Raw genomic sequence first — 27,511 nt, 5'->3', positions numbered from 1 at the left:
CATTGTTGTGAGAATAACAACGCTTTGTCAGCTGCAAGTATTAATTCTGCCCAAAGTAGTTTTGTTTTCCGTTGAAATGTGACATTTTGTCTCAGACGGGTTTGAAAACTCTGTCTGGGCAGCACCTTCTGGGAGCTGCAGTTCAGGTGTCAACACGTTTAATTTCTCTCTTTCTTTCTTTCCCCTTAACATTCAAGATGTTGGAGCATTTTTCGAGGAGGGAATATGGCTTCGTTACAACTTCCACTCCCCAGGGACTAGCGTGAAGGATTTAGTCAGCCGAACGCTTCTGAGTTCTGCAGATCCTGAGACCACATCTCCTGACCTCAACTTGAGTAAAGAAGAGCTCAGCTTCAGCTTCAGCACCACTAAGTCCCCTTGTGTCTTACTTTACATCAGCTCCTACACCGCGGACTTCATAGCCGTGCTTGTCAAACCATCTGGTAAGCAGCTGCTCGGGGCTCTCTCCTCTGAAGGTGGAGTGCCCAGCCCTGGAGGGATCCCAAAGCCGTGGAGCTGAGGTGCTGAGGGCCAGGGGTTAGTGCTGGGCTGGGTAGGGTGAGGGCAGGGCTGGGACTCAATGAGCTTAAAGGGCTTTTCCAGCCAAAACAATACTGTGATTCTGTACTAGATGTCGTGCTGACGTAACTGTTCATGTAGTGGGGTTTCATAAGCCAAGCCTCCCTCTCAAAACAGGTAAAGAAAAACCAAATACCAGCCAGGTCCATGCCATAAGCTAACGTGATGGAGGGGACAGGTAGACATCCACATGTGGGCACCTTAATGTCTGCACTCAGGGCAATATCACCAGAAGCTCTTCTGAAAAGGCACATCCCCACTGGGGTGGGTGAGATGGGGACGTAGCAGAGTGCGTGAGGTCCTGAGTGCTTGGTGGCGGCTGAAGGTCAAATATGGACCATTAGCTGTTAGAGTATTAAAACTGTATCTAAATGGAATATGCTTTGATTCCAAATAGTGCCTCAGTGCACCATGAAAATCATCATTAGGATGATTTTACTGCCGTTCTCTTTCCAGGGTAAGTGGAGATGAGTATTTCACACGCCACTCGTATTTTTCCCTTCATGGGAGAGAAGGAGGGTACATGAGAGAAATCCCACACCTAAACCATAGTTATAAAGGTCCAGGGCTGCTCTTTTGGGCCAGAGCGTGTCCAGTTTTGGCCAATAACAGGATCTGCGTTTCCCTTCTCAAACATCCTCCCTTTTCATCAAATCTCTCCATTTTTTTTCACGAGGAGCAGCCACTTAAAGAAAAATCTGTCTGGCAGTACATCATGAATGTCAATTACCCACTTCTGACTGCACTTTTCTCACAGTACAACCTGAGGGGGTTTATTTCACCATCTAGTGCTGCATTTCCATGAAAGTCCAGACGGTCACCCGTCAACAACAATGAAGTGTGAGAGCAAGGAAGTCCCTCGTGCACCTCGTGTGTCAGTGTTCATTTGTTGTAATTTTGCCTTTATTCAGTGCATATCAGTGGTGTGTTCCTTATAAAACCTCGTGCTGCGTGGAGCTTCAAAGCTCTTTAGCAGGGCAGGGATAATGCTCTCAACAGGGAAGTGCTGCTGGATGTTCTCAGGTTGTCCGTGTTGGTCAAGGCGCAGCTCAGCGTGGTTTGGTTTGCAGCCTGGAGTGTCCACAAACACTTTGGGTTGAGATGCCCAAAGCTGTCACACTAATTCTCGGATTTAAACTAGCAGCAGTTTTCAGCCCAGAAGCTTTGTCATGTCAAACACGGGCTCTGAGTGTGCAATTCAAGTGTCAGATGTTAATTTGTGTGTGAAAATAGTGGGGAAACAGAGATTGAAAGAGCTGAGGCCGCTTCTCGCTTTCACCAGGGAACCTGCAAGTTCGGTACAGCCTGGGAGGCACCAAGGAGCCCTATAACATCGACGTGGACCACCGGAACATGGCTAACGGGCAGCCCCACACCGTCAACGTCACCCGCAGCGGCCGCGACATAGTGCTGCAGGTGAGCTGGGGCTGGCGGCCGTTGCCTGCAGGGCTTTGAGCCGTCGTGGTCTCCATCCCTCTGAAGACCATCGGTGCCATGTAGGGAATGAGAAGGACGGTAGGTGGGGTTCTGCTTGCAGATGGCACTCCTGGGAGTGGACAGAAGCTGGTCCCTCCCTCTCTCGCGCCAGATCGTGTGGTTCTGAAACCCTCCTTCTGGTGTGGTGACAGCTGGGCTAATGCACGTGTCACGGAGATGCCCGAGGGCATCGGAGACATCTGGGCTGACAGAGGCCAGGAAACACAGGATGAACCCACATCACTCTGCAGCAGCAGCTGGAAGGCGGCAGGGACACCCTGCAGCATCTTAAGCAGCTCTAGAACCTGACGCACAGGCAAGGAGATGCCGTGCCCTAAGCCCTGAGTCCAGTGAAAGGGGAAGAGCCGTCCTGCGAGGATGAGCAAATGCTCGGGTGTTTGTGTGACACAGTCTGAGTTAATGAAGGCACGTAGCTGTGGCTTGTTTAGCTTTCAGTACAGCACAGACAGGAACTTCATGTCTCCATATCTCAGTTTAGGAGCCTTTGGGATAGTGTTAAAGTAACAGAGGGGAGCGCTGCAAGAAGCAAGCTGTGTCTCCAGGCAGCTTTCTCTCTGCAGTCGTGACACTACTCTGCTTTCATTCGCTGGTTGTTGCATCTGCAGACATGGAGATTGCCAGGAGAGTCTGAGAGGAGTTTTGCTGGCAGGAGAGTCAGGTGGATGGGATAGATTAATCTGGATTTGATAGTTCCTAAGAGGCGAACCGAAACCAATAACAAATGAAATAGAAAGAGGAGAAGTCTCCTTGGGAACCAAGCCAAAAGGTGAAGGATAGTAACTGTCACAGTATTATCTACCTAAAGATTAAAATAGATCCCTGACAGTTATTGTTTCAAGGCTTCAAAAAGGAACTTTTTCAGTGCATTGTGGCTGATGCTCTGGGGACTCAGGAAAAAAACACTGGATGCATTGAAGTAGAGTTGTCAGAATGTTATTTTCACGATGCCCAGGAACCTGAGACACATATAGGTGACACATCCAAACACTTGGGTGGCTTTTGGGAGTTGGCAAGGGTATATATGGGTATACATTTGTTTCTTGCATGCTGCATCATTTAGATTTCTTTCTCTTACTGCTAAATGGAAGCTAAAGAAGACCTAGAGTGAGGTTCCCTTCTGCTGCTAAATGCTGCTATTTTGGGGAGGTATGGCATGCTTCCTATAGGGTCATAGCCAACTGATTTAGGCAACTGTAAAACTGAATACAAGGTTTTCTGAAGGGATGATGAGGTGCCTTGCCCAGTTGGAAAATCCATAGACAGTTAAGGATCCCAGCCTTGCGTCAACTCTCCTACATCTGGGGCTCAACAACGGGAGGGGGTTTCCCCTAGTGTTTTATGAGACTGCTGCCTGTCTAGGGCTTTGCTGCTCTGCTGGGATAAAAAGTTCTTAGTCTAGTCAGGATGCCTGAAACACGTGTGGTTTGTGTAGGCAGAGAGCAGATGCATTACGGGACGATCTGTCTGATGCGCGCGCAAGGATGGGGAAAGGAAGGACTCACCCAAAGCAAACGCAGAGACCCTGCCCTGCTGTATCCTGAAACAGAAAATTGCTGTCCCTCCTCTTTTATTGTTATCCACAGGGGAGTTGATTTTCTGGTTCTATTCTGTAAACGAGAGAAGCGGTACGAACAGAAACGGGCCCATTAAGGGGACGGTTCACTCGGGAACGAGTCCTCTTTGCAAATAACAACTCTTGGTGGTGTCTGGAAATGCAGGGGATAGAAGCACCATTTTTCTCAGTATCCAGAGGACAAGTCATAAAGCGTGAGCTTTCTCTTGCAGATCTGAGCAATGAACATTTGAGTAGACTTTTATTTCCTTTAAATCCTTCTCCAAGCTGATGAGCAGCTGGTTTGCTTGCTTTTAAAGAAGACAGCTTGCTTGCCAGGTGCTGTTGCTCACACTTCCACATCTCTACACGGCATAAAAGTGTCACAAGAAGGATTTATTTCTCATCAAAGCTTCAATTCAAGAGCACTCAGTATTTCTGAGATCTCAGCAGCAAGTTCATACTTGGAATACCTGTCTTTCACACTTACTGTAATAACCCTGCAGTGCCAGGGAGATTTAAAAACTCTGCAGCCAGGCAATAAATTGCTGCCGTAGGAACTGTGTCAACTGGAGTTTCATCTTGATTGTCAGGAGTCTCACTAATGTATCAATACAGCAAAAGACTCATTATTGAGCTTGGTGAGACCTCACCCAGTTGCTGGCAGACTGGGTGCTTACATAAAATCAGAGCTGATGTCTGCAATGTTGTATCTCCATCAGGTAACAAGCAAGCACAAGACAAAATATTTAGTGTGAGTTGCTTTCATTAGGATCCCATCCCTGTTCCTCACATAACCAAGGCAGTCAAGACCAAAGGCAGCAGCAAAAGAGGTTTAAAGAGCAAGTTCCCATTTGTGGCACCAGTGGCTTCTCACAGGTAAGATGAAGGATATACGGTTGATTTAGGTGTCAGGAAAACCAAATGACATGATTTTAGGGACAGAGATCTGCCTGTTTTCTGTTATTTCCACGAGGTGGGCAGAATTAATGTTTGCTAATAAGAATTTCCCCCTCTTGCCTGTGCTAAAACACCAGCTGCAGTAGTTCACCTGTGGAAGGAAACAGCACAGACTGGCAGATGGAGAATGCATTGTCCCAGAAAATGGCATTTCAGGCATCGAGCTTTAGGTCATGAAGGGCAAGTTTTGCTTTGTCTGACTTCATTAAAGGGTTTCATGCTTCAGCAGGGTATTTTCCATATCATAAAAACCAGCTCAGTCTTCACCAAGTGTTCTTGGGTGATTAACACTACTCACACATCACTAAAATCTTCTTTTAAGAAAGCCAAGGACAAAAAACTCCCCAGCAGAGGTTCTGATCCAGAACCCCTTGAAGTCAATGAAAGGCCTTCCATTGACCCCAGCAAGCTTCAAGTTGTACCTTCAGGATCTGCAGCAGTTGCATCCTCAGAGCAGATCTCACACCTCCTGCTTCTGTGTGTGCCCTCCCAGGAAAGTAAGGGCGGAACCAGGGTGAGAGACTTTTCTGTTGAACAAAGCTATATCAGCGTGTTACAAAGAGCAGAAGCACATCTGTTGTGCTTTAATTTTCAGTGGATTACAGCTGAGAGTCAGCAGACCTGGACTGGGCCTGTCAGTTTCTGTACTGAGATAGCAGAACCACAGAATTCCTTAGGTTGGAAAAGACTTTTAACATCATCGTGTCCGACCATTAACCCAGCACTGCCATGGCCACAACTAAACTGTCCCACGTACATTCTCAGGTCTCCAGTCCTTCAAACCTGCTCTAAAGCACAGAATCACACAGATGGTGGGGGTGGGAAGGGCTCTGCAGAGCTCATCCAGCCCCTGCTAAAGCAGCTTCCCCTGGCTCAGGGGGCTCAGGAACGTGTCCAGGTGGGGTTGGAAACCTCCCGAGCAGGAGCCTCCACACCCTCCCTGGGCAGCCTGGGCCAGGGCTCCCTCACCTCAGCACCAAAGGACTTGCTCCTCCTGTGCCAGAGGCACTGCCTGTGCTCCAGCCTGTGCCTGGTACCCCTTGACCTGTCACTGGCCACCACAGCACGGACTGGCCCCATCAGCACCCACCCTTTAGGGATTGATCAGCATTGATATCAGCCTTCTCCAGAAAACCAGAAAATTGGACAGATAACCATTTTCCAGCTTCACCTGAGGCAAGCAATAGGAGTGTCCATCTTTGGTGAGAAACAGTAAGGATGTATTTGACTCTTACCCAAATGGAAGCGATAAGCATCAGAAGTTTTGCCAGTCTCTTATTTCCAGGTTGAACTCTGCACTGCTTGAAGAAAGGTAACTTTTGCAATCCCCTAGAGGCTAAAAACATGTGAATCACACAAAGTTAGTTCAAAACTCATCCAAAGTGCAAAATAAAATGGTAAACATAATAGCAATGAAGTACAATGGATGAAGTGAAGCAGAGCAGTCTGCATGTAGTCCTGAGCTTAAAGGCAAGGCATGTATCAAAGATTTGTATCGCTCTAGATTAAATTGCGGCCTCATTAGAGGGAATGGGAACTTTATCACAGACAATAGTGAGGCTGTAACTTCACCTGCTTTCATTGTTCTTGCTGTGAAGTCATAGAATCATAGAATGGTGGGGGTTGGAAGGGACCTTTAGAGATCATCCAGTCCAACCCTCCTGCAGAAGCAGGGTCACCTAGATCAGGTCACACAGGAACGTGTCCAGGCGGGTCTTGAAGCCCTCCAAGGAAGGAGCCTCCACAACCCCTCTGGGCAGCCTGTGCCAGGGCTCCCTCACTGAAACACTGAAACAGTTCATTCTTATGTTTAAGTGGAACTTTTTGTGTTCCAGCTTCATCCCATCACCCCTTGTCCTGTTGCTGGCTACTATAGAAAAAAGGGATGTCCCAACCTCCTGACACCCACCCTTTAGATATTTATAAATGTTAATAAGATCTCCCCTCAGTCTCCTCTTCTCCAGACTAAACAGCCCCAGTTCCCACAGCCTTTCCTCGTAGGAAAGATGTTCCAGTCCCCTGATCATCTTGGTGTCCCTGCACTGGCCTCTCTCCAGCAGTTCCCTGTCCCTCTGGAGCTGAGGAGCCCAGAACTGGACACAGGACTCCAGATGAGGCCTCACCAGGGCAGAGCAGAGGGGGAGCAGAACCTCCCTTGCCCTGCTGCCCACACTCTTCTTGATGCCCCCAGGCTGCCATTGGCTTCTTGGCCACGAGGGCACATTGCTGGCTCATGGTTAGTTTATTATCAACCAGCACTCCCAGGTGTCTCTCTGCAGAGCTGCTCTCCAGCAGGTCACCCCCAGCCTGTGCTGGTGAAAGGGGTTGTTCCTTCCCGGCTGCAGGACTCTGCACTTGTCCTTGTTGACCCTCATGACTCATACCTAACTATCATGTTTCGTATTGTTTGAAGCCTCAACAGAATGTGATCACTCTGGGCTCTTGCTTAACAGAGACCATAAAATCCTCCCAAGTGATTTTCTGCAGCTAACCCCAAAAGTGATGGCAGCAAGTGTAACACGTTTTCTTGAAAGACAGCTAGCTTAAAGGCTTCAAATGAGAGAAGATTTGCCATCTCCTTTGGCCATGCTGAAGTGCCATTCCTGCAGAGAATTTGCAGCTAATTCACAGTTTGAATTCTGCAGACTTCAGCATCTAACTCAGGGGTCTTTGTGTCTGTGCCTGATAGATGAAAGAACTGTTTGGTGACTGCTGCCATTCCCCTTCACACTTCCTTAGAGGAGCTGATTAAAACATCCTTTCATCTTGGTTTTGAGAAGCCGAATAAGTTGAACTATTGTAGTTCTTCAGAAGAGCCTGTAAGCCACAGCGAGGACCAGTGAAACAGAACTGAAATGGTGTGCATCACAGTCAGAAATCAGTCAGTAGTTCACCTATTCGTGTTTTCTTACCTGTTCTTTTGTCCTCACAGGATGTCCACAAGCTCCCAGCAGTTTTGTTGAGTTTATCCTTCACTGAACTTAGTGTTTCTAGTGTGACTTACAATCTTAGAGGTGAAGCCATCAGTTACAGGTAGGCAAGAAGCTCCTCAGTGAGATGCTCCTGCTTCCCTTTTGTGTACAGGGGAGATGGTCATCTGCCAAGATAAGTCAGCATATCCCCATCCAACCCCTGTCAAAACGTTTCCATAACCAAGATCTCCTTTCACTCATCAGTAGACGAGGGGGTGGACTGTTCTTACCCTGAAGATCAGAACACAAAGCCAGGCCTTTCTCTCACTGGCAGATAGACAGTAGGGGAAAATGTGGTCACTGGAGCCTGGTCTGAGGGGAGGTGGCACCTCACCCTGCAGTTCTGTGCTTGGAAAACCTGAGTTTGCCACCTTCCCTGCAGAGAGGCAGCTGCTGCAGTACATTCCTTCCCTACAGTTTTACCCTCTCTCGTTCAGCTAAGGAAGTTTCAGACCTTTTGGGTTATTCTTTACTTTCTCTTGGTACATCCACTCTGCACTCCACAGGAGAGGAACTCTTTCTCGTGCCCCTCCTTCTCCTCACACCTTTCCAGCACAGCCTGTGGTGCTGGATTCAGAGGGATTTTTCAGTTGTTCTGTCCCATTGGCCATGTGTAGGCTACATGACATGATAAAACCCAGAAGTGAAATGAGTTCCTCTGCTGCAGTCCCCTTGGAAATGAAGGCAGGGCATGCAGGACTTCTCTGCCTCACCGCACGTGTTGCTTCCATTGCCTTCCCCTGTCGTGGACATCCAGTGAGGGATGTTTGGGCTTTCCTTGGGCTGTGCAATTGCTGGTTTGGCATCCTTTTATGTTGGAATTCAAGAAACAAAAGAGCAGAAGGTCATTAAGTATTTTCAGAGCCTAAGATTAAACCTTACAAAGTCCAAACTGAATACAAAATAGGTCCTTCCCATTAAATGGCAGCATGCATTGGGCCAATCAGTGTCCTGTGAAGGTCATTTGTGTAGGTACCTGAGGTGGATCTGCTTCCTTCTAATAACTCAGCATTGTGTGACCTGCTGTTGCTTCTGTTAACATTGGTTGCGATTCATCTACTAAAGGGAGCAATAAAAAGTCAACAGGTACATGAAAGAAGCACGAGAGGATTGTTTCAACTGAAGGCAGGAAGGCTGAGCAGTGTCCTGTAACAATGCTGCTGTTACATTTAGAGCTACCTATCTACATTTCTATTTAACTGTTGCCCCAGTTTGGGGGATTTTTTCTGCAGTGCTGCAAATTACCCCTGACATGATTTCTCAGAGCGACAGCAGCCTCAGGAACATACACTGGCTTATGGCATCAGGAACATACACAGGCTTATGGCATCAGGAACATACACTGGCTTATGGCATCAGGAACATACACAGGCTTATGGCATCAGGAACATACACTGGCTTATGGCATCAGGAACATACACTGGCCTATGGCATCAGGAACATACACAGGCTTATGGCATCAGGAACATACACTGGCTTATGGCATCAGGAACATACACTGGCCTATGGCATCAGGAACATACACAGGCTTAGTGCTCATAAAGGATTCACGTTTTCAAACAGGAAAAACAACCCAAAACAACTTTGTTTTTTCTGCCTCTGTGCTTTTGCTGTGCCTGGATCTCGTGTTGATCATGTTTCTGATTTAAATGCCTGCAAAAAGAGACCTTACCATAGAAGACTGTAGTAGACATTCAGTAAAATAAACCCTGTAAGAGGCTAAGTTGAACCAGCAAAACAGATTTGTGGTGGTTCCTAAAACAGTGTAAACTGTCCCGCTGTAGGAATTTCATCTGAGGAGCAAAAAGCACAGGGCAAACCTGAAGCTGCTGGGGGATGTGCCTTGTGTTCCTGCAGGACTGTGACAGCCTGAGCCAGTGGAAGGTGCTGGGGTTGTGGCTCTGCCTCTTTCTCCTGAGTCCACTCTTCATTTACAGCCTGTGGCTGGTCCCTGCTCTGGCTCTGATCTGATCCACCATCTCTTGGGTGGAAGATTGAGCCTGGCAGAAAAAAGATCAGTGAAGCACTAGTGCCACCCTAAGGAAGGAGCTGAGTTGCAGTAGCAGTGGCTTTGCTCAGCCTAAGCAATTCCACACTTACCACCCAATTCTGCTCCTGTTCTATGAAGAAAAAACCCACCCAACTTTCAATATGACAACGTCAAAAAGCCTGTTGGCAAGTCATTTCCCGACCTTTCAGCAGGGGAATAATCATTTGTGTTTCGCCAGCAAAAAGTCATCATATCTCCTCTTTGATTTTCACAGCCAGCTCTGTGCTTTCTCCAGCACTACCTTTGTGCTTGGCAGGAGCTCCACAGAAACACCTCACACCACCTTGGTTTTTTTGGGCTCTCCTGCTCGGTCTTTTCTGACTTTAGAGGCATTTTTCAGCAGGAACCTTTTTGTTATGCGATATTATAGCACTTAGCACACAAAGCCCTTATCCAGGACTGGAGAAGTGTTTTAATACAAGTGATAAATCATCATAACAAGACAGAGGAGAAATACTACATTAGCCACGACGATAACACATCCTCTTCCTTATCCTGCAGTTACTGCAGTCAGTAGAGACACTGTGTTGGCTTCAGATGAAGCAAGATTAATTCTTCCAGCAATATTATTCCATGTCACTTTGAATTGTCTTTTGCAAAATGTCTTCAGCATCAAGAAAAAGCTTTACAGCAGTACACCCACACAGGCTGGATTGACAGAGATGCAGAGACATCCACGTGGTGACTATGATGTGCATGTATGTATAGACACCATATATGTGTATCTCTCTTGTATTTTTTCCTCTGAGACTACTGAGGGGATGTAGGCATTCTGTTTGCCCTTAGATTGAGATGTCTGTTAGTCTCAGCACTCCTATCAAGATGACTGGTGTTATCTAAGTGAACAGTAATTTAAAAGAAACGGTGTTTTACTGAACTCCTGCTTAAATCCCATGGACTTCAGATAAAGACAGTATGTCCTGGAGTGATGTGACTTGAGAAGCAAAACCTCGGGTTCCTCAGAAGCCGCCGTCTGCTTTCATCTGTGCGATGCTCAGAGCCACGCTGTGTGTTTGTATCGAGCTCTAATGAAGTTAATGAGCTTTGAAAGGAAAGCAGCTGTAATGAGAAACCTTAAATCTAAATTAAAAACCTGTGATTTCATACAAATTCATGGCATCAAGCTCTGTGCATGCAGAGGTTACACTTGATTTTCATTAAGCAATGCCATATCTCTTTTCAAATATCATTTTACAGCAGTAATTCCTTTATTATTACGTGCCTCGTATTACATGGGGAGCCTGGTGTTCCTTAGGCAGACTGCAGGCAGCTCAGGTGCTTCTGCTGGAGAACCCACTGGATGGCAGTCACATACAACTTTGGAGAGAATCCAGCTTGCTCCTTTAGCTCGCTGACCTAAGTTAAATGCCTCTCAGAGAGTAAAGTTTTGTTAGATAGTGCTCGTAAAGACCAAAGACGAGCAATAAAAGCGAGTCTTGTGGTAAACCGGGATCAGAGAAGGGTGTAGCTCCAAGCTGGGGAGGGAGGGCAATGCAGACATCCCCGGGAGACAGAAGATGCCTGGCAGGGGAGCGGGAGCTGGCTCTATCACTGACCAGAAATGCTTCCCCCTGCTGATGGCAAGGGCAGGAAATCACTATCAGCGGTTTAGAAATGGGTATTGATTTGAACCAGGAGTCAAAGCAACCTAAAACTTCAGATGGAGTCGTTAACCCCCTAAAACAATTTGTGAACCCGTTCTGAACACTGTCCTTGACTTCAGTGCGATCTGGGAAAGAGATGTGAGGAGGTAGATCCAGGTGTCGATGCCTTTAAAGTAATAATGCAGGGAACTGGTTTTATCTGTTGGAGCCTGCAGTGTGACACTTTGTGTTCACTTGACTACACCCTTGCAAAAACAGCTCCTTTTGATTTAAACTCCTATGGCTCTAGTTTCCAGCAAAATACGTATTTCTGCTGTTTATTGAGAAGTGGATGAAGATGCTCTGAACAAACTGAGCCTTCGCTGTTTCTGAGTGAGCTGGGACTATGTTTTTCCATATATTTAGCTCAGAAGTCTACATACTGAAACAGGGAGATGGGCAGTAGTCATGGGCAGAAACATTCGTGGCCAAATCTTAAGCAACCAGTTTGGAAAGAGAAATCGTTTCCAAACATGAGGATGAGCTGTCACCTGCAGAGTGCCTTGTCCCCCTCTGACTGGGATCTATACCCACTGCTAAGGGGCAGTCTGAGGCAGACAGGACTTGTCCTTTTCAGGGAATTGCCTCTGCAGATTAGCAGACCAATCGCAGGTAAAATCATTTAGGAATTAGAAATGTGGCCAAAGGATACGTGAAAAAACTTGTGCAGCCTTGAGGCTCCTCCAGAGTTACTTCTGCAGTCTGTTATGCCTGTCTGGACTCACACAGAGGAGTTTCTCTGTCCTGTTTACTGCCAAGGCAAGGACAGAATGAAGCAAGCCATTGTTGTTTTGCCCTCTTGAAGCCTGTGTAATAAACACATAAAGCTGGGAAAGTAAATCACAGCAAAGGTAAAAATTCACTGTGAATAGTGAACATCAGAACTCTGTTGAGCTGTACTGAGCTGCCTTAGCAGTGCTGTCAGTGAGCATGAGCTGTTGATTTGAACCCTCTCCCTCCACAATTCCCTGTGAAGTAGTTAGGAACCAGGAAAAAAACCATGCTGATGTAGTGCCATTGCTGTGTCCTGCCTGAGACAACGTGAGTCTCCCATAGATTAAACTGCTTAGCTGAGTGCCTGTGGATTTGTTTTTAAAGGTGTCACTAGGTGTCATCACAATTAAACATTTACAACCAGAAAGCAGTAAAGATGAAGTGCAAAACAGTATGTCTTGTGAGTTTGTGCCTTTTCTGAGAGAAAAGGAGAATGCCCAGCACCTGCATTAGTCTCTAAGTTCTCAGGTGTGTAGATGTAGCTTTAGCAGTGACTTGGGTCCCAAAGGGAAAGCTGACATAGAAATAAGAAGGTGGGTTTATTGTTGCTGGTGCTGTCGTTGTTTAGCAAGTGCCTGGAAGCACACAAGCAAAGGCTGAAGTAATTGTGCAGCAATCAGCACAAATGTCCAATGTAGATGTTTTCCAGGCCTTGGGAACTGTGGAGCAGGCAGATATGGAAGGAAGGCTATGAACTGTTGTTTTCCTGTGATTGAAATGAAAGCAGATCACGTCAGACAGAGTTGTAAGTGGTGGCTTAAACTCCATCCAGTAGAGGTGGTTCAGTAGCACGGTGAGAGGGTGGATCGGTTCAAAACACTCATTCCTTTTCTCCTCTCTTTCCCCAGCTTGATCACTATCCTCCAGCAAGTTACAGCCTGCCAGCAGCATCTGACATTCAGTTCAATTCCCCAAAGGCTCTGTTCCTGGGAAAAGTTCTAGGTAAGATTTCACTTTGTGCCTGGTTATTGCAGAGAAACGTGTGAGCACACGGGACAGCGTGTCGTGTGTGCAGCAGGACCCTCGCTGCACGTGGGCTACAAAGCAGTGGTGTTGGGGTGACACCTAAAGGAGGGATGTACACCTTGTCACGGTGGCTGATGTGCACACAAATAAGTGATTGTCTGCCCAATACAGGGCAAAAAACAGGTATGAGGAAGAGCCTCCTGTAACATGTTATTTGTGACGCTTCATTACCCTCTGTGCTCAGGCAGAGGGAGCACGAGGAAATCGATGAGACCACTGCTTCTGTACAGAGCCATTGAAGTTGCTTTGAATATTATCATTCCCTGTGAAGTTATGGAATGCTTTGTATAATGCCTGTATCCATGCAATCAGCCTCCTTATCCCAGTGCATCCTCTCAGAGCATAACTGTCCCTCGTCACTCGGGCAAAACTGCCACTTTCTCACGGTGAGGCCCAGCAGCAAGGTCCTTTGGAGCTCTGTCAACACCTACAGGAACACTCATCTATACATTTTCCATCCCTATTATGGACCTCAGCATTTCTTCCCAGTGCAGCAGCTTCCCAGACAGCTTCCCAGCTGAGCTCAGGAGGCAACATGATGCATCTCAAACTGCCTCAGCTGTCCTGCTTTCTGTTGCTTAAGTTTGCCTCTCCTGGCATCTTACAAGAGTTCCCAGGGTTACTCACCTCAGGAATCAGTTATTCCCTTGACAGTTGTGGCTTTTGAGGATGACTTTTTGCCCATTTCAGAGGTGAGGGGGTATTGATTTCCTCTGGGTGCTTTGTACGGGGATGTGTTCGCTTGAACTGCAGCAAGGAGTTTAATCCAGAAAATGGTGAACTGTTCCTTGTGCTGTGATTAAGGCAGTCATCTCTCATTCCCACGCACTTCTCGTGCCCTGGGTACTTGTTTCAATGTTGGCAGCGACTGAAAGGTGTAATAACCATCCAGACAGAGGTCCAAATAAGATCAGTTATCCACCCAGGTCTGCTCCTCTAACCCTAAACCCGCAACACCTCGCGTTTGCCTCATGTGGAACCGTGTCTGTGGTTGAAAATAGAGTTTTAGGTCCCCCCTGGCTGTTTCAGTTGGATCCTGCCAAATGAGAAATGAAGCTTGGTAAGAGAAGAGTATCTGTATTCTCCCTGCTCGTGTCAGAAGTTTGATCAGAAGTCTCACTGGGCTTTTTCAGACCTAGAAAAGAAGAGCAGGGGTGGGTGAATGTCATTTGGGTTTGTTATGTAATAAGAGAAGTCTTAAATACCTGGGAACTTATAATGTATATTCCTCTCACTGTTTAGAAATAGGGTAACCTGGCAAGAGCAAGTGAAAGCAACTGTCACACCTAGACCTTAAAAAGGTGAACGTGGTCCTGATCAGATCTGCCCTGTGAATACTCACGGCATGGTTGGAGATTGTTGTCAGGAGGCATAAACCAATCTCATCTATCACTGATGCCCACTGTCAGCTCCTCTCCTAACTTAAATACTGGGAACAGGGGAAGGTCTTGGGACAGCCTGAAGGAGCGATCTGTGGGTAGGTTACAATTCTGCTTTCCTGTGCTATTTGATTTTAAGCCTTGGACAACGGCTCCTGAAGATGCTGTTGGTTATATGTGTGTGCATTTGTTATGCATTGTACATCCCTGGGAGTGAACACTTCCTTTTTTGACAGTGTAGGATTATATGAGCAGGTTGGGAATGTGATTCTTTTGCTTCCTTCTCTCTGTGTTACTGTCTTTGCAGAACAGGGTATTTTGTTAAGCAAAAGAGCAAACCAATACTAATGAAACAAAAATAAGCCCCAAACCTTTCTGTTCTTTCTGCCAGAGAAAAATCTGAGTGCTCTGCAGAGACAGGGGTTTCCTGATGCAAAACTGTTGTGCAGCTGAGCGTGCCTGTTGGTCAGCTTCACTCTGCAGCTCTGAGTAACCCTGAGGGAGGGCAGAGCGTGGGTAACGTGGGTGCGTGAGCGCTGCTGTTCCAAGGGCAAAGTCCATGCAGCATCCAGCATCTTCAGTGCTTGGAATTGTCACATAATGCTGGCTAGGCCTGTTTCAGTGGCCCAGAGGGGTGAAAGAGCTGGATACATAGCTCAAGTTTTAGTTTGTGCCCACCTGCAAGCACATGCTCTAAATGGGCAACATGGGTGTCACCTCCTGTCTCGCTGCCAGCCTGTCACCGGCCACGTTCCCACACTGTGCAATTCCTACCTGTCATCAAAAAGGGATGTGAGGCCCTGTTTGTAAAGACAAGTGGGTTTTTGAAGAGCATTCTGAAGCTGATCTTCCTCCTGCCTCATTTCCATTTTTATTAGAGTTATTTGTGTTGCTGGCCTGGCTCTTCTCGATCCCTCGCACACAACACCTCCCACACCACTCCCTGCCCTTAGGGCTTACAACAATGCAGCTGATGAATAAGAACCATTGGGACTATTTTGTGGAAAGCAGGAGGGTCACATCAGAAACAAAAAGAAGTGACTGGGTTGCAGGTGTAATCAGGGAGCATTGCATTCCTCCTTACATGGAGGAGTTCTCTGCTCTCCCGAGATAATGTCCCAAAAACGCTGTTGTTCACTGGTGTAAAATGTTTTTAGGCTTCTGGGAAACTGGGGATAAGGGCATTCAGTATGTAATTCTTACCCAGGTAAAAGAGATGAGGATTTGAGGTGTGAAATGAGGCTGAAGGAGACAAGGAATGGAAAATGGTGTTTTACATGAGTGTGTAGGAATGAAAACAGAGGCATGGGAGAAATGCAGGGCTTTGTAAAAAAGGGAATGTTACTGCTTCATTATAAGGAAATTCGTTAATCTGTCATTTTAAGCCTACTTAGGCTTGGATGGGTGGCACCGATGAGGGCAGAGGGCAAATCTGGCTGTGTGGATGACCAGCTATGAAGAGAGAATCCAAAAAGCAGGCAATGTGACAGGAATTGTTGTCCATCACAGTTCAGATCTGAAGCTACATTTTGACATAGGCTGCAACTCGTGTTTTGCTACCAAGGTAGAATAGAGCAGAGGGTTAATTTTCCCACCAAGTGTAGTGGTTTTGGGTGCAATGCTCAGGTTTGTCCTCACATCCATTTTGGAGGCCTGCACTCATTGCCATTGTGTGAACTTGTCATTTAGAGTCAAAAGAGTGTCATATAATGAGACTCAAAAAGAGTGGGGGTTTAATGTGCATTCGTGAAGAATTAGCTACATATAATTAAACATGATTCTGTAAAAGTATCATTCTGGGGGACAGAAATTTGAGAGTTTCTTAATAGGGTATTTGATTGAGCACAGAAACACCAAGATGAGACAGGAGTTGCTCTTGAGAAGGGGTCAGAGAAGTAAAGGCAGTGTACTCCTTGTTTGGTTTCCATCCCCTCCAACCACTCAAGTTATATCATCTCAGAAACACTTAAAATATCCACTTGGAAACAACCAACATAATGCAAGTCATCTGTAACACAGATTATCACTTTCAGCTGTCCCTGCAGCTAATGTCTGTGGATTCCATTTACATCTGTGCCTCACCTTAGTGCTCTTCAGGTTCTTCCAATGAGAGCAGAAAAGAAAGGGAAGTAGCTTTCAGATCTGCCTGCCTGCTTACAAAAGCAGCTGCAATCACTCTGCAACTAAGGAGAGATCTTGGAAACCAGCCCCAGGAGTCTGGAGCCTGTTCTCAAAAGGTAGTTGTCTGAAGAAGAAGGTCTGTTCCTAGGTGTGTTGTTTCCCTGATGTCAGTGAGGGGATTTTTTTTGTTGTTCGCTGGCTGATGTTTCACTATTTCTTTGCTGGCATCTGTGGTGAAAACAAAAGGTGGCCAGGAGATGTTTCTCAGGATTCACTGTGACAGTGAGTGCCTTGGACTGATGGGAAGTAAGACCAGCACACGTCTAGCCCAGTAAGTACTTTCAAGTATGCAAATGTCTCTGTGTTTCTGGACATAGAAAAGCTTACCAAAAGGATAAATCACATTGACTGCATGGCCTAGGTGAAGCTCAGAAATGGGAACTGCTTTATTCTTGCATGACATCTCTCTATAAATAGATACTGAATAACAGGAGGCAAAACTTCAAGGTCCTTTGAACTACCAGCAGGGATAGCAACAATTCAAGAGGCACTGATTTTGTTTACTTGTAGATAAGATGCTTTCTTTGCCATAGAACAAGCTTGGCACACTGATGCTTCAACACAGGGAAGTAGCTCCTACAATCTCAGCGTGGCCTTTGCCTGTATTATCCAGACTGTGGCTGGAATCAAACTTCTCCTGTTAGCAATGAGCTGGAGGCAGGGAGGAAGGAAAGGAAGAAACAGTCCTTTACAAACTTTCAGGTTTTCAGAGGGACACATGCAGAAAAATGCCAAGTGTAGCAATGGTTTTTGCAAAGCATGCCTGGGGCATTTCTTGTGCCAGTGTTCAGCTCCTCTCACAGAGCTTGCTGCTCAGTGTGTCCACATACAGCCTTTGATAACTGTCCCTGAAAAGACCTTCTGCAGGTGTGCACCTACCAGCTTGTCAGCTGCTCTACACAGGTCACCTTTGCTCCTTTTTTACTGCCCTTTTCCTGCCTTCCATCCCCTGACAGCCCAGCAGTAGCTCTAAGCAGGTTGCTTGTCACTCAGAAACGTTGGACAACCCTCCGCTGTGCCCCTGTGAAACTCAGCTCTGCTTGGCACACCCCGTGAAGCGGAACATGTTGTGGCTACATCAACAGATGAACAGATAACTGTTATGCCCCATGAATTCAGCATCTCCAGAATACTTCAGCCTCACTGTGCATCTGTTGACGTGCCAGACTGCATCTTCTCTGTGCATTTCAATGCTGTCAGACGTGTGAGAGTCCCAAAGCTCGCTGGCAGAGTGGAATTACCAGCAGGTTTTGAAGTATTTCTTGTTCCCACTTTGTAGCAGGGGTGAAGGAATGGGTGGAAAGAGAAATGCAGGCTTTTAGGGCAAAAGGATCCTTAGTGGTTTGTTCTTTCCTCAACTTAAACTCCTGTGTATGGAGGAATGGCAGAGGCATGTCATGTGTTAGAGGATTTAGTACTTCAGGAAATTTCAACACAGAGCTCATGATGAACGTGGTAAGATCTCCTGGCACTGAAATTCTCACGTTTACACACAGAGAAGTACCTGAGGCTTCTCAAATAATGCAGTTTTCCCAGCTTTCTGTGGAAAACACTTGTGGTATGACACAGGTGTCTTGGCAGCAACCATCTTCTCCTGCCCAGTGTACAAATGCACATCAGCCAGAGGCCTGAACCAATCATCTGATGCTTAGCGTTTCAAGGAAAAGCATTTGCTCAAAGTGCCTGAGCGTTGTGATGTGAGGGGATCTGAAAAGAGCAGTGCTAATTCCATAAAGCAACAGACAAAAAGGGGAAGTGGTGAGGTAACAACAGAACATAATGTGTAATTGATGGTAATATTTGGAATAAAACAGGAAAGAAGGGAACAGCTGGAATGTGGATAAAGGGGCTGTGGGAAAACAGTGGTGAAGAAGGAGGAGGGGGAGAAAACACAGAAGAGGGAAACCATAATAGATAGGTGGTCACCTGTGTCACATAATCAGCATGAAATACTTGAACAAGAAGCTCCAGGCACATGGTGCCAAACACATAGTAAAACACCACAAGCCGTGCTCCAGATAAGCCATGAGGTTTTACTTAAAACCCAGATTTCTTCAGCTGACTTAAGAACCTGTGCACATTTCATGGAGAGCTTCTTTGCTTTAATTCTTCAGGCCTTGGAGTTCTTTCTTCTAATATTAATTCTCTGGTGTCCTCCCTTCCTACTGCAAATGATTCAGCACCTTAGGAGAGCCAGGATTTGGTTTCTCTGCTCTCAGAGCTTAAGATGTGTGTGTTTTGTGACTAAACCAGAACACGTTAAAGTCTGATAGAGGCTGATTTTTATATGGTTATCTTTATGAATCTTTATATCAATATACATAAGCCAAACAAAAAATTCAGAGACAAATGGCACCAAGCAGGCTGTAGAAGGAAACAGATTTCCTCACGGAATGTGTGCATGCCTCAGCATACTAAGGGCTTGCAGCTTCGTTATCAAGTCACATAACATTTCCCATCTTCCAGTGAAATCACACCTGAATATTCTCTCATTCTGGAGATTTTACAGTTGGTGCATTTCTCTATGTTTTAATTAAACATCTCATTTTCTAGTTAGGTCTCTGGTTTGGATCTGATGTTGAGCCAGCTTACTGGATATTACTCTTTGGATTGGAAAGAATTCATTCCTTGAAGGGGAGAATCATGTCTTCAATGTTCATTTTTATAAGAGAAAAATCTTATTTTAACTATCTGATGTTTTTCTTCTCTTTGGTGTCTCACCATAATGAATCCTTTCTCCGTTTTCACCCTCCCTGCATTGATTTAGAAATTGAAAGGGCATTCATCCAAGCAAAAAAAAATAAGTAGATCTCAAATCAGCAGGAAATAAGTCTCTTCATGGCACTGAAGCTGCAGCATTTTCCTTCTTGGCAAGAGACTTTAGGCACCCCAAATGAAGCAAAGTCCTCAATTACTGTCAGATTATGCTCAGTCTTCATGATGTGGTGTAGCAACAAGAGGCATTTCTGTTCTGTGAATTTTATCTGGGCAGTTGGGAAATGGATGGAAAATATTATTTCTTAGGTTGTCATTTTATTACTCTCCCATTGCTTTTGCTGTTTCATTTCTTTTTCTTATCTGCTACGTGACATGTGGAGGATGGGGAAGGGGGAAATGCCCTTAGAGGAAGCTCCATGTTTGCAGTAAAGCTTGTGCTGCTGTGGGACAGCTGATGGCAGGCCAAGGTTTGAGTCCTGGCAAGTGCTGCTCTGGGGTTATGCTCTGAGATACCCCATCACTGCTCTTTTGCATTGGTTGACAGCCTGATCAGCATTTGATAGAAGAATAGAGACTGTTTCCCAGCTTTACTCCCCCACACACAACTGGAGCGTGTCCCACAGAGCAGTTTGATCCAAGCTTCCCTGATTGCAGCTTTCATTTGTGCAGCAAAGCCTTTTCATCAGGCTGTCCCATAGAATCATTCTGGTTGGCAAAGCCCTTTCAGCTGCTGCAGTCCCAGCCCTCCCCTCACCCTGCCAAGCCCACCACTAACCCATGGTCCTCAGCACCTCAGCTCCACGGCTTTGGGACCCCTCTCGGGGAAAAAGTCCTGCCTCAGCTCCAATCTCAACGTCCCCTGGGGCAACTTGACCTTGCTCCAAACAGAATTGCTTTTGCCGTTGTGTTTTGTTCCCCTTCAAAAGGGGACCTTACACATCAGGCTGTTCCTCTGTCAAAATGCAGTTGACTTCTTGTCAAAAACCATAGCAGTTCCACTTTCTCCCTTTCCTTTTCACTTCCCCCTCGATACCCAGCCCTAACACAGCCTGCTTTGGCTCAGAGCTCAGCCAGACTGGGCTACAGTAGCAGGAGCCTCTGGAGTCATTTTCAGAGCTGAGCTGGAGGGGAATAATGGGAATCCTTGACAAGGCCAGTGTTACAGCACAGCCTGTGCATGGAAGGGTTGTGCTGCCTTTCTTCCTGGCTGCTGAGCTGTGACACACTGAAAACAAATGTGTTTGAAGCACAGGTTGGCACCGGGGTCTTATTCCAACAGGAGTGTGCTGTGTCTTAGTGATCACAGTGCTCCTGCAAAGGGAAGCTCACCTGGACTTGTTAGCCTATTTCAAGTCCATGTAGGCAGTAAATCCGTGATGGTAGATGGGAAGAGCAGGTGGAGAATACTGTGGTGCTAAAAAACACCACAACTTTATAAAGGAAGGGTTCATAAGTGAACCTCGGCAATGGCTCATCGACTTTGGTGGGGATGGTGACCTTCTCAAGGAGGCTGCAGAAGTACCTTCGGGTCAAGCCTCTGGACCATTTTAAATATTAAAATCCTTTTTAAACAGAGCAGCAAATCTGTCATGTGAGTTGCTTGAGCAGCACTGACCTTTGCAAACAGACTCCACTCCTTGGGTGGGTAATTAGACCTGTCTTTCCGTGAGGAGGGACAAACTGCTCACGACTCAGCATTCTGAGGGCTCAAAACACCAGGAGGCACAAGGTGTACATCTGGTGTGCTGCTGCAGCACAGAGGCAGAGAATAACAACTGAAGTGTAGTCCACTGATATATCTCAGCTCCTGGAAGTTACTGACAGGCTGAGAAAACTGGGAAGCACACGGCTAACAATGGCTATTGCATGAGTCTGTCTCCTTCAGCAGGTAATGGCTGTTGGTTTCCTTTTATCTCCCCCAAAATCTGTTCTGTGATGTGACAGATCCTCCTATGAGGGAAACACATAGTGCTTGTGAGGACACAGTGGCACTGAGTGACTGCCCCGAGTTCAGTGGTGTGCAGAACAGCAAAACAAGCAGGTGCTGGAGCGGGAGCGAGCGGCTTCCAGGCAGGTGATGTGATGGCAAGCTGGCTTTCCATTCTTACAGCAGACTCCCAGGGGTTCACTCTGGGGAGTGATTCTTGCCATTTGGATCGTCGCATCTGTGCCATTAAGATGTGGATTTCCTTCTCAGCCAGACCTGTGTCGTTTGTGGTGTGCTGTCAGCAGCAAACTGATATTGTTTTCTGGGTAAAATACATCCTAAAGCTCCTGAAGTGTTTGTTGTGTTTGCTTACATTAATAACTGCTCTTTTCAGTTAGAGCCAACTAGATGGTAAATAGCACGTTGGCTTTCAGCTGTGACAGTGGTTCATTTTTAGAGTCCTGATAAGGGTGTGAAAAGCTCAAACCAAGCTCTTGTGTTTATACACTGAAAGTAAGTTAGATCTGTTTGTAGAGACTACCGGTGTTGCAGTGAGCCAGGGCATTTGAAAGCAGTGCAGTACAGTTAGGGTGCTCTGTAATTGCTTTACCTGCTTTATAAAGGAGGAAGTCATTCTGAACGTCGAGGTGGCGCCAGGAGATTTTGCTAGCCAGGGAAATGGTGTTTATTTCCTAAATGGAAGCATGAGCCCTGGAAGAGCCATGTGAGCACACAGATCACTCCAGGCAGCCACTCACCATGTGTTCAAAAGGGCATTGGCTGAAGGTGGCATTGGGGAAAATGGGTAAAACCCAGTATTTATGATCTTTGACATCATGTGGATTTGGCTAAAAGTGCTTTTAACTAGAGGATTTCCAGTGCTTAAAAGTCTATGGAAAGCTGTAGGAACAGTAGTATCTTTAATTTACTCCCAGGAGTTCTCAGAGGACACTAATTTGTGGTGTGTGGTTTGGGTTTTATCTGGTGCTTTCTTCTGATTAACAGGAACTGTCACGTCCTCATACAATGAAAGCATCAAGTCTTGAATCTTGGAACCTTGCTCCTTGAAATACAAGCTATTCTTAAACATCCATCTGCATCCATGGGTTTCTCCCTGCCTCTCCTCTAAAGCACATACATCACATACTGAACATAAGCAGGTTATGATTGTTGGTCCCTAGGCAACCACCATCTTCCAGCCCAATGATTAAAGTCATCTTTGTTCGTCCTAATGAGGTCCAAGCTAATTACCTTATGTCACAGCAAGTAGATTTTTTAGGGTTTTTTGTCTCAATCTAATGATGGCTCACTGCTGGCTGCATGGGATCCCAGCACAAACATTCCAAATGGAAGTCTGTAGGAAGTGAGGAGGAGAGGGTTTTTCCACACACAGCAGACACGCCTGCTGTCCCGCTCGCGTGAGCTCCGGCAGCCTGCACGTTGGGACACCCACGCTTGAGATGATGCTGCTTTGAGTTATTCACCAGCAGAAATCTACCAGTGCTGGGCTCCTTCCTTGCCATCCCTCCCAAGCTGTCCTCAGCGTTCTGCAGGCAGAAATTAACATTCCCATCAAGCAAATTGGGGATGTAATTATAAGTGAGAATTTTCCCTTCCCTTTGTTTACAGCTCAGATTCAGGCAATTAAAAACAAATATTCTGGCAGGGTCTTTTTCTACTAAATTATTACTTTATACTTGCCAGAAGTGGAATAAATACCCTACACAGAGCTCTGTTCCTCTGCATTGGAGTCCCCATCCCTGGAGCTATTGCAAAGCCGTGGAGCTGAGGGCCGTGGGTTAGTGGTGAGCTCGGCAGGGTGAGGGCAGGGCTGGGACTCCAGGAGCTCAAAGGGCTTTGCCAGCACAAAGGATTCTGTGATTTTTTTTTTAGTCCAGTTAGAAATTCATCATTTACTGATTATTTTTTAATTAGGAAAGCAAACAGATTTATACATGACTTGTAGAGACTTGCAGGAAGCTCTCAGAGTACTCAAGGAGACCAGGACATTCTGTGCTTGTGCAGAACAAGACCCAGATTTGTTATGTAAAAGCTGATTTGGTTAAGAACAACCAGGGATAACAGACCTCAGTGAAATTAGGAGGGCAACTGCTTTACATGTCTCAGCTTGCAGCCTCCTCAGAAAGACAGAGATTGCTAGAAATGGATGGACTTGCATATCATCATCTTGTAGTTGTTCAGCAAGGGAAGCAGCTGCTGGTGCATGCAGGAGTGTTAAAGAAATGCTGTGGCAAACACCCTTCATCTTTACTCATACAGCACAAAGAAGAGGGGAGGGGAACAGATCCAATTCAAGAGGCACAGTCTACCAAAACTGCAAATGCTCTGCCAAAGAAAACCCCCAACATTCCCTCACACTTGAACCTGTGTTTCCAAGGAGTGGTCCCCTTTTAACACACACAAAAGAACATCATAAAAAAACCCGCCCTAAGGACAGGTAAGAAATGTTGTGTCTCTGGAAACAGTGAGAGGAGGAACTCCTGCCCTTCTTCTGGAATGTATCCCAAAAAACCATCTGTCTCAGCTGCTGCAGCAGTAGTAACTGTGGCTGCTTCTCCAGCAGTGAGAGTGGGATGATTCAGCAGTGATGGTGGGAATGTTTTGGACAGGGACAGGACACTGAAACGGAGTTGAATTGTGGCTGAATGTGATTCCATGCTGAGTGAAGGTCTCTGTCCTCTCTTGTTGGGTGATGACTTGTGACCTGCAGTGCTCCCATGTTTCCTCCATCCTGGTTCCTCTGAGATCAGTGGTTCCCATTACGGTGCATTTCTGGTGAAACACTCATTTCTTTGGCTTCCCTCACTTCTGTCTCCTCACTGGGGAAGAATCCGAGTGGGATATAATGCTGTATCCCCCTGGCCAGTGCGAGTTGTTGGCTGCAGTGATACCTTTGTTCTGAGTCAGCACTGGCAGCCACCTTCCCCTGAAAGCCACGCAGTGTCAGCGTGCAGAGCGGGGCTGGGAGCAGCAGCATGAAGGGCAGATGGCAGTGGCCAAGCCCAGCCATCCTTATTGTTGGCTCTTTGAGGTTATGTCAGTCCCCAAGTTGTATCTGCTCCTTCTTGTGTCCCTTCTCTCCAGAGCCAGGGACCCTATCTCTATTTGGCAGAGCAGGGGTGAGGGGAGGAGTGTGGTGGTGCAACTGGGAGAGGAGAGGAAGAGGAGAGGAGAGGAGAGAGCTTGTCATCTCTGTAATAGATGGATCTTGTGCTGGTCTGTTTTAACCCCTCCTTTTCCCAGTGCCCTGTAGGAGGCTGCTGCGGCTCCATTCTTTCGTCTGGTTTAACGGTCAGACTAGATGATCCCAAAGGTCTTTTCCAAACTGAATGATTCTATGATCTTAAAACCAAGCATGGGAAGTTGCCTCATTAATTTTTACTGTTGTAAGAGATTCTGTGCGGGCTCTTACTTGGCTTTCCTCACCCTTGTGTGCGAGTTAATTAAAACTGCAGCGTTGGAGACTCATCAGACACCAGAATAACGTTCAGCTCCCCCTTCCCTGAGGCAGGCTGCTTGACAGCACCAGCTCTCCGTGCCGCAGCATCTCCTGGAAAGACAATTTGGAACCTCTAATGCATCTTTAGCGCTAAAAATCACACAAAACAAAGTGAAGATAAACACAGAGCGGATGCTGGTGGGAGAAGTGCGCTGACCTACGCCTTCCCCAGCTCCACGGGGGCTGTGCCATCGCCTCCCCCCGCCCGCTCCTGCTCCCGCGCTCGATCCAGTCCGGGTGTTTCCGCCGGCGCGGAGCGGAGGAGGCTCCGCTCCCATCCGCGTCTGGGCTCCGCTCCGCGTTTTCAGCCGAGCCAAGCCGAGGCGGCCGCCGCTGCCCCGCGGCTCCGGCCGGACGGCCGCAGGTAGCCCAGGGACGGCCGCAGGTAGCCTGGACGTGAGCAGCCCACGCACGGACTCAGGTAGCCCAGGGACGGCCGCAGGTAGCCTGGACGCGAGTAGCCCAGGGACAGCCGCAGGTAGCCCCGACGCGAGCAGCCCACGCACGGACTCAGGTAGCCCAGGGACGGCCGCAGGTAGCCCGGACGCGAGCAGCCCACGCACGGACTCAGGTAGCCCAGGGACGGCCGCAGGTAGCCCGGACGTGAGCAGCCCACGCACGGACTCAGGTAGCCCAGGGACAGCCGCAGGTAGCCCGGACGTGAGCAGCCCACGCACGGACTCAGGTAGCCCAGGGACGGCCGTAGGTAGCCCGGACGCGAGCAGCCCACGCACGGACTCAGGTAGCCCAGGGACGGGCGCGAGTGGCCTCGGGTGGGCGTGGGAAAGGTTGGCTTGCCCCGGGAGGCTGGGGCGGGCTGTTTCTGGCGAGGACCCCGCGCAGGCTTTGGGGCACGGGTGCGATGAGCTGGAGCCAGTTCTCAGCCCGAGGGGTGCTGGAGGTCGCGGCAGCGAGTGCCCGGGGCTCAGAGCATCTCTGCCCGCAGAGGAACCAGGACGATGACCGCAGGTTTTGGGTAGAACGGAGCTGCCAGGCATCCAGGATGCTCCCATCTGGTGTTACCCGACCAGTCTTGTGCACTTCATCTCTGCGTCGGGTTCAGTTCCGTTGGTGGCTGGCAGGGAAGTGAGACGGGAGGCTCAGAGAGATCCAAGGGGATGGTCGGCTTTAGAGCATCTTCTGCGACTCACCTGTAAGTTCTTGTGTATTTCTGTCTGACCTGGATGTAAAAGCAGCAAGCTGAGCAGCAGCCGTGTTAGACACCTCTGCTGCCTGATCTGGCTGATGTGACACTGGTTAATACAAGATTTAAGGGGGAAAACAGCAAATGACAGTGTTTCATGTCAGTATAGCATCTTGAACTGAGTGTGCTGCTGGAATGTATTTCTGTTTCTATCTAGAGCAAGCATAACGAGCTGCTCTCATTCTGATACTGCTTTTTATTGCAGCTTGATCACAGGTTTCCCCGTCCCTCTAAAGAAACCCATTCAGTTTGGGGTTAGAAACACCCAAAGCTCTGTTTCGCTGTTTGGGTGGGAGCACTTGCTGCAGCGTGTTAACAAAGCAAATGGCATCGTGCCCTCGAATGCTGCTCTGGAAGACTGTTCCATGCCTGGGTGTAGCAGTAATGGTAACAGCAATGATGCTGAAGCGTGCTGGTAGTGCACCGTTTCGTTTGGGCAGCTGGAGGGGGTCAGTTTACACCATCTAATGAGATGCAAAGTTCTTGGCTGTGTTCTGGTGCTGTTCTTCCATCATCCCTCTGTGTCTTTTTGTCTATGTTTGTTACCCTCTGAGGGAGACTGTGGATGAGCAAATGGTAGAAACTGCAAAAATAAGCCCCGTGAGGGTGCCTGGCATGTCACACTGCATCTGATCTGAAAAGCAATGAAGGTGCTGTTAGGCTGTGCATGTGAAACCTGTGCTGGGCAGGGCTGGGGAGGGAAATGTGCTTTCTTACTGTTCTCCTGGAATGAAATGTGTTGCCTGGCATCAAACCACACCTGCTTCTTTCATCCCCAGTGCTCAGGGTTTGGCTTCCAGATCCCAGTGTAGTATTTTTACGTTCCATTCTTGGCAGAAGCATCGTTTCCACTGGCTGGAGCTGGAAGGGTCGCCTGCGGGGCTCTGCCACTCGAACGAAAGGGCATGGAGGCTTCTTTCCAGGCAAAGGCTGAGAGCTGTCTTTTGAGGTGATGTGGTTGGTTTACCCAAATTTCAATAGGGTATGGTCTTGTAACAGTGGAAGTGTGCAGTGCTTTCCTCGACACGAGCGGTGGAGATGCTCCACTAACCTTGCCAGGCTGCAACCTCCAAATGAGCTGCAGGAGGTGGTTTGTCCCAGAGTGAGTAGTTGAGCGCTGGAACTCCCTGGTGTGAGATGCTGAGGGAGACTGAAGCAGTCATGGTTTCCCCAAAAAACACTGGGCACATTCATAGTAGCCAGTTCTGCTGGTGGCTTAATATAAAAGGCGAGATGCAGCCTTCATCCCAGAAAGGTTTAAAGCCCATGTGTATGAGGAGCTGAAAAGGTGTTTGGTGAGAGGGTTGTTTTACATGCTCCACGCTGTGACACGACTGGGGAATCATCTATCAGTCACCTTCTTTCTTGCTGCTTTTTTGAAGAGAGAACAATGAGCTGAATAAGTCATTGATCTGTCTAATGCAGCTGTTAAATTTTTATGATAATCTGACATTGTGCCTGGAATAGCAAAGACTTTTCAGGAGTGAATGTATTGCACATAAGCATGTTCCAGCAGAGAAAAGGGTGTT

At 47.3% G+C, this 27,511-nt stretch overlaps 1 protein-coding gene across 1 annotated transcript in view; it reads left to right on the top strand.

Moving 5' to 3' along the window:
- The window catches only part of CNTNAP2 (contactin associated protein 2), a 908,805-nt gene that overhangs the window by 858,813 nt on the left and 22,481 nt on the right, over positions 1-27,511 (top strand). The window contains exons 19-21 of the mRNA XM_061996383.1: positions 198-443; positions 1,862-1,995; positions 12,876-12,969. Coding sequence (XP_061852367.1) covers positions 198-443; positions 1,862-1,995; positions 12,876-12,969 — 474 coding nt within the window. The remainder of the gene's footprint in view (positions 1-197; positions 444-1,861; positions 1,996-12,875; positions 12,970-27,511) is intronic.

Source organism: Colius striatus, chromosome 5, assembly GCF_028858725.1.
Source record: "Colius striatus isolate bColStr4 chromosome 5, bColStr4.1.hap1, whole genome shotgun sequence".
NCBI lineage: Eukaryota > Metazoa > Chordata > Aves > Coliiformes > Coliidae > Colius > Colius striatus.
Note: the sequence above shows the minus strand (reverse complement) of the source record. Positions and strands in the feature narration are given on the sequence as shown.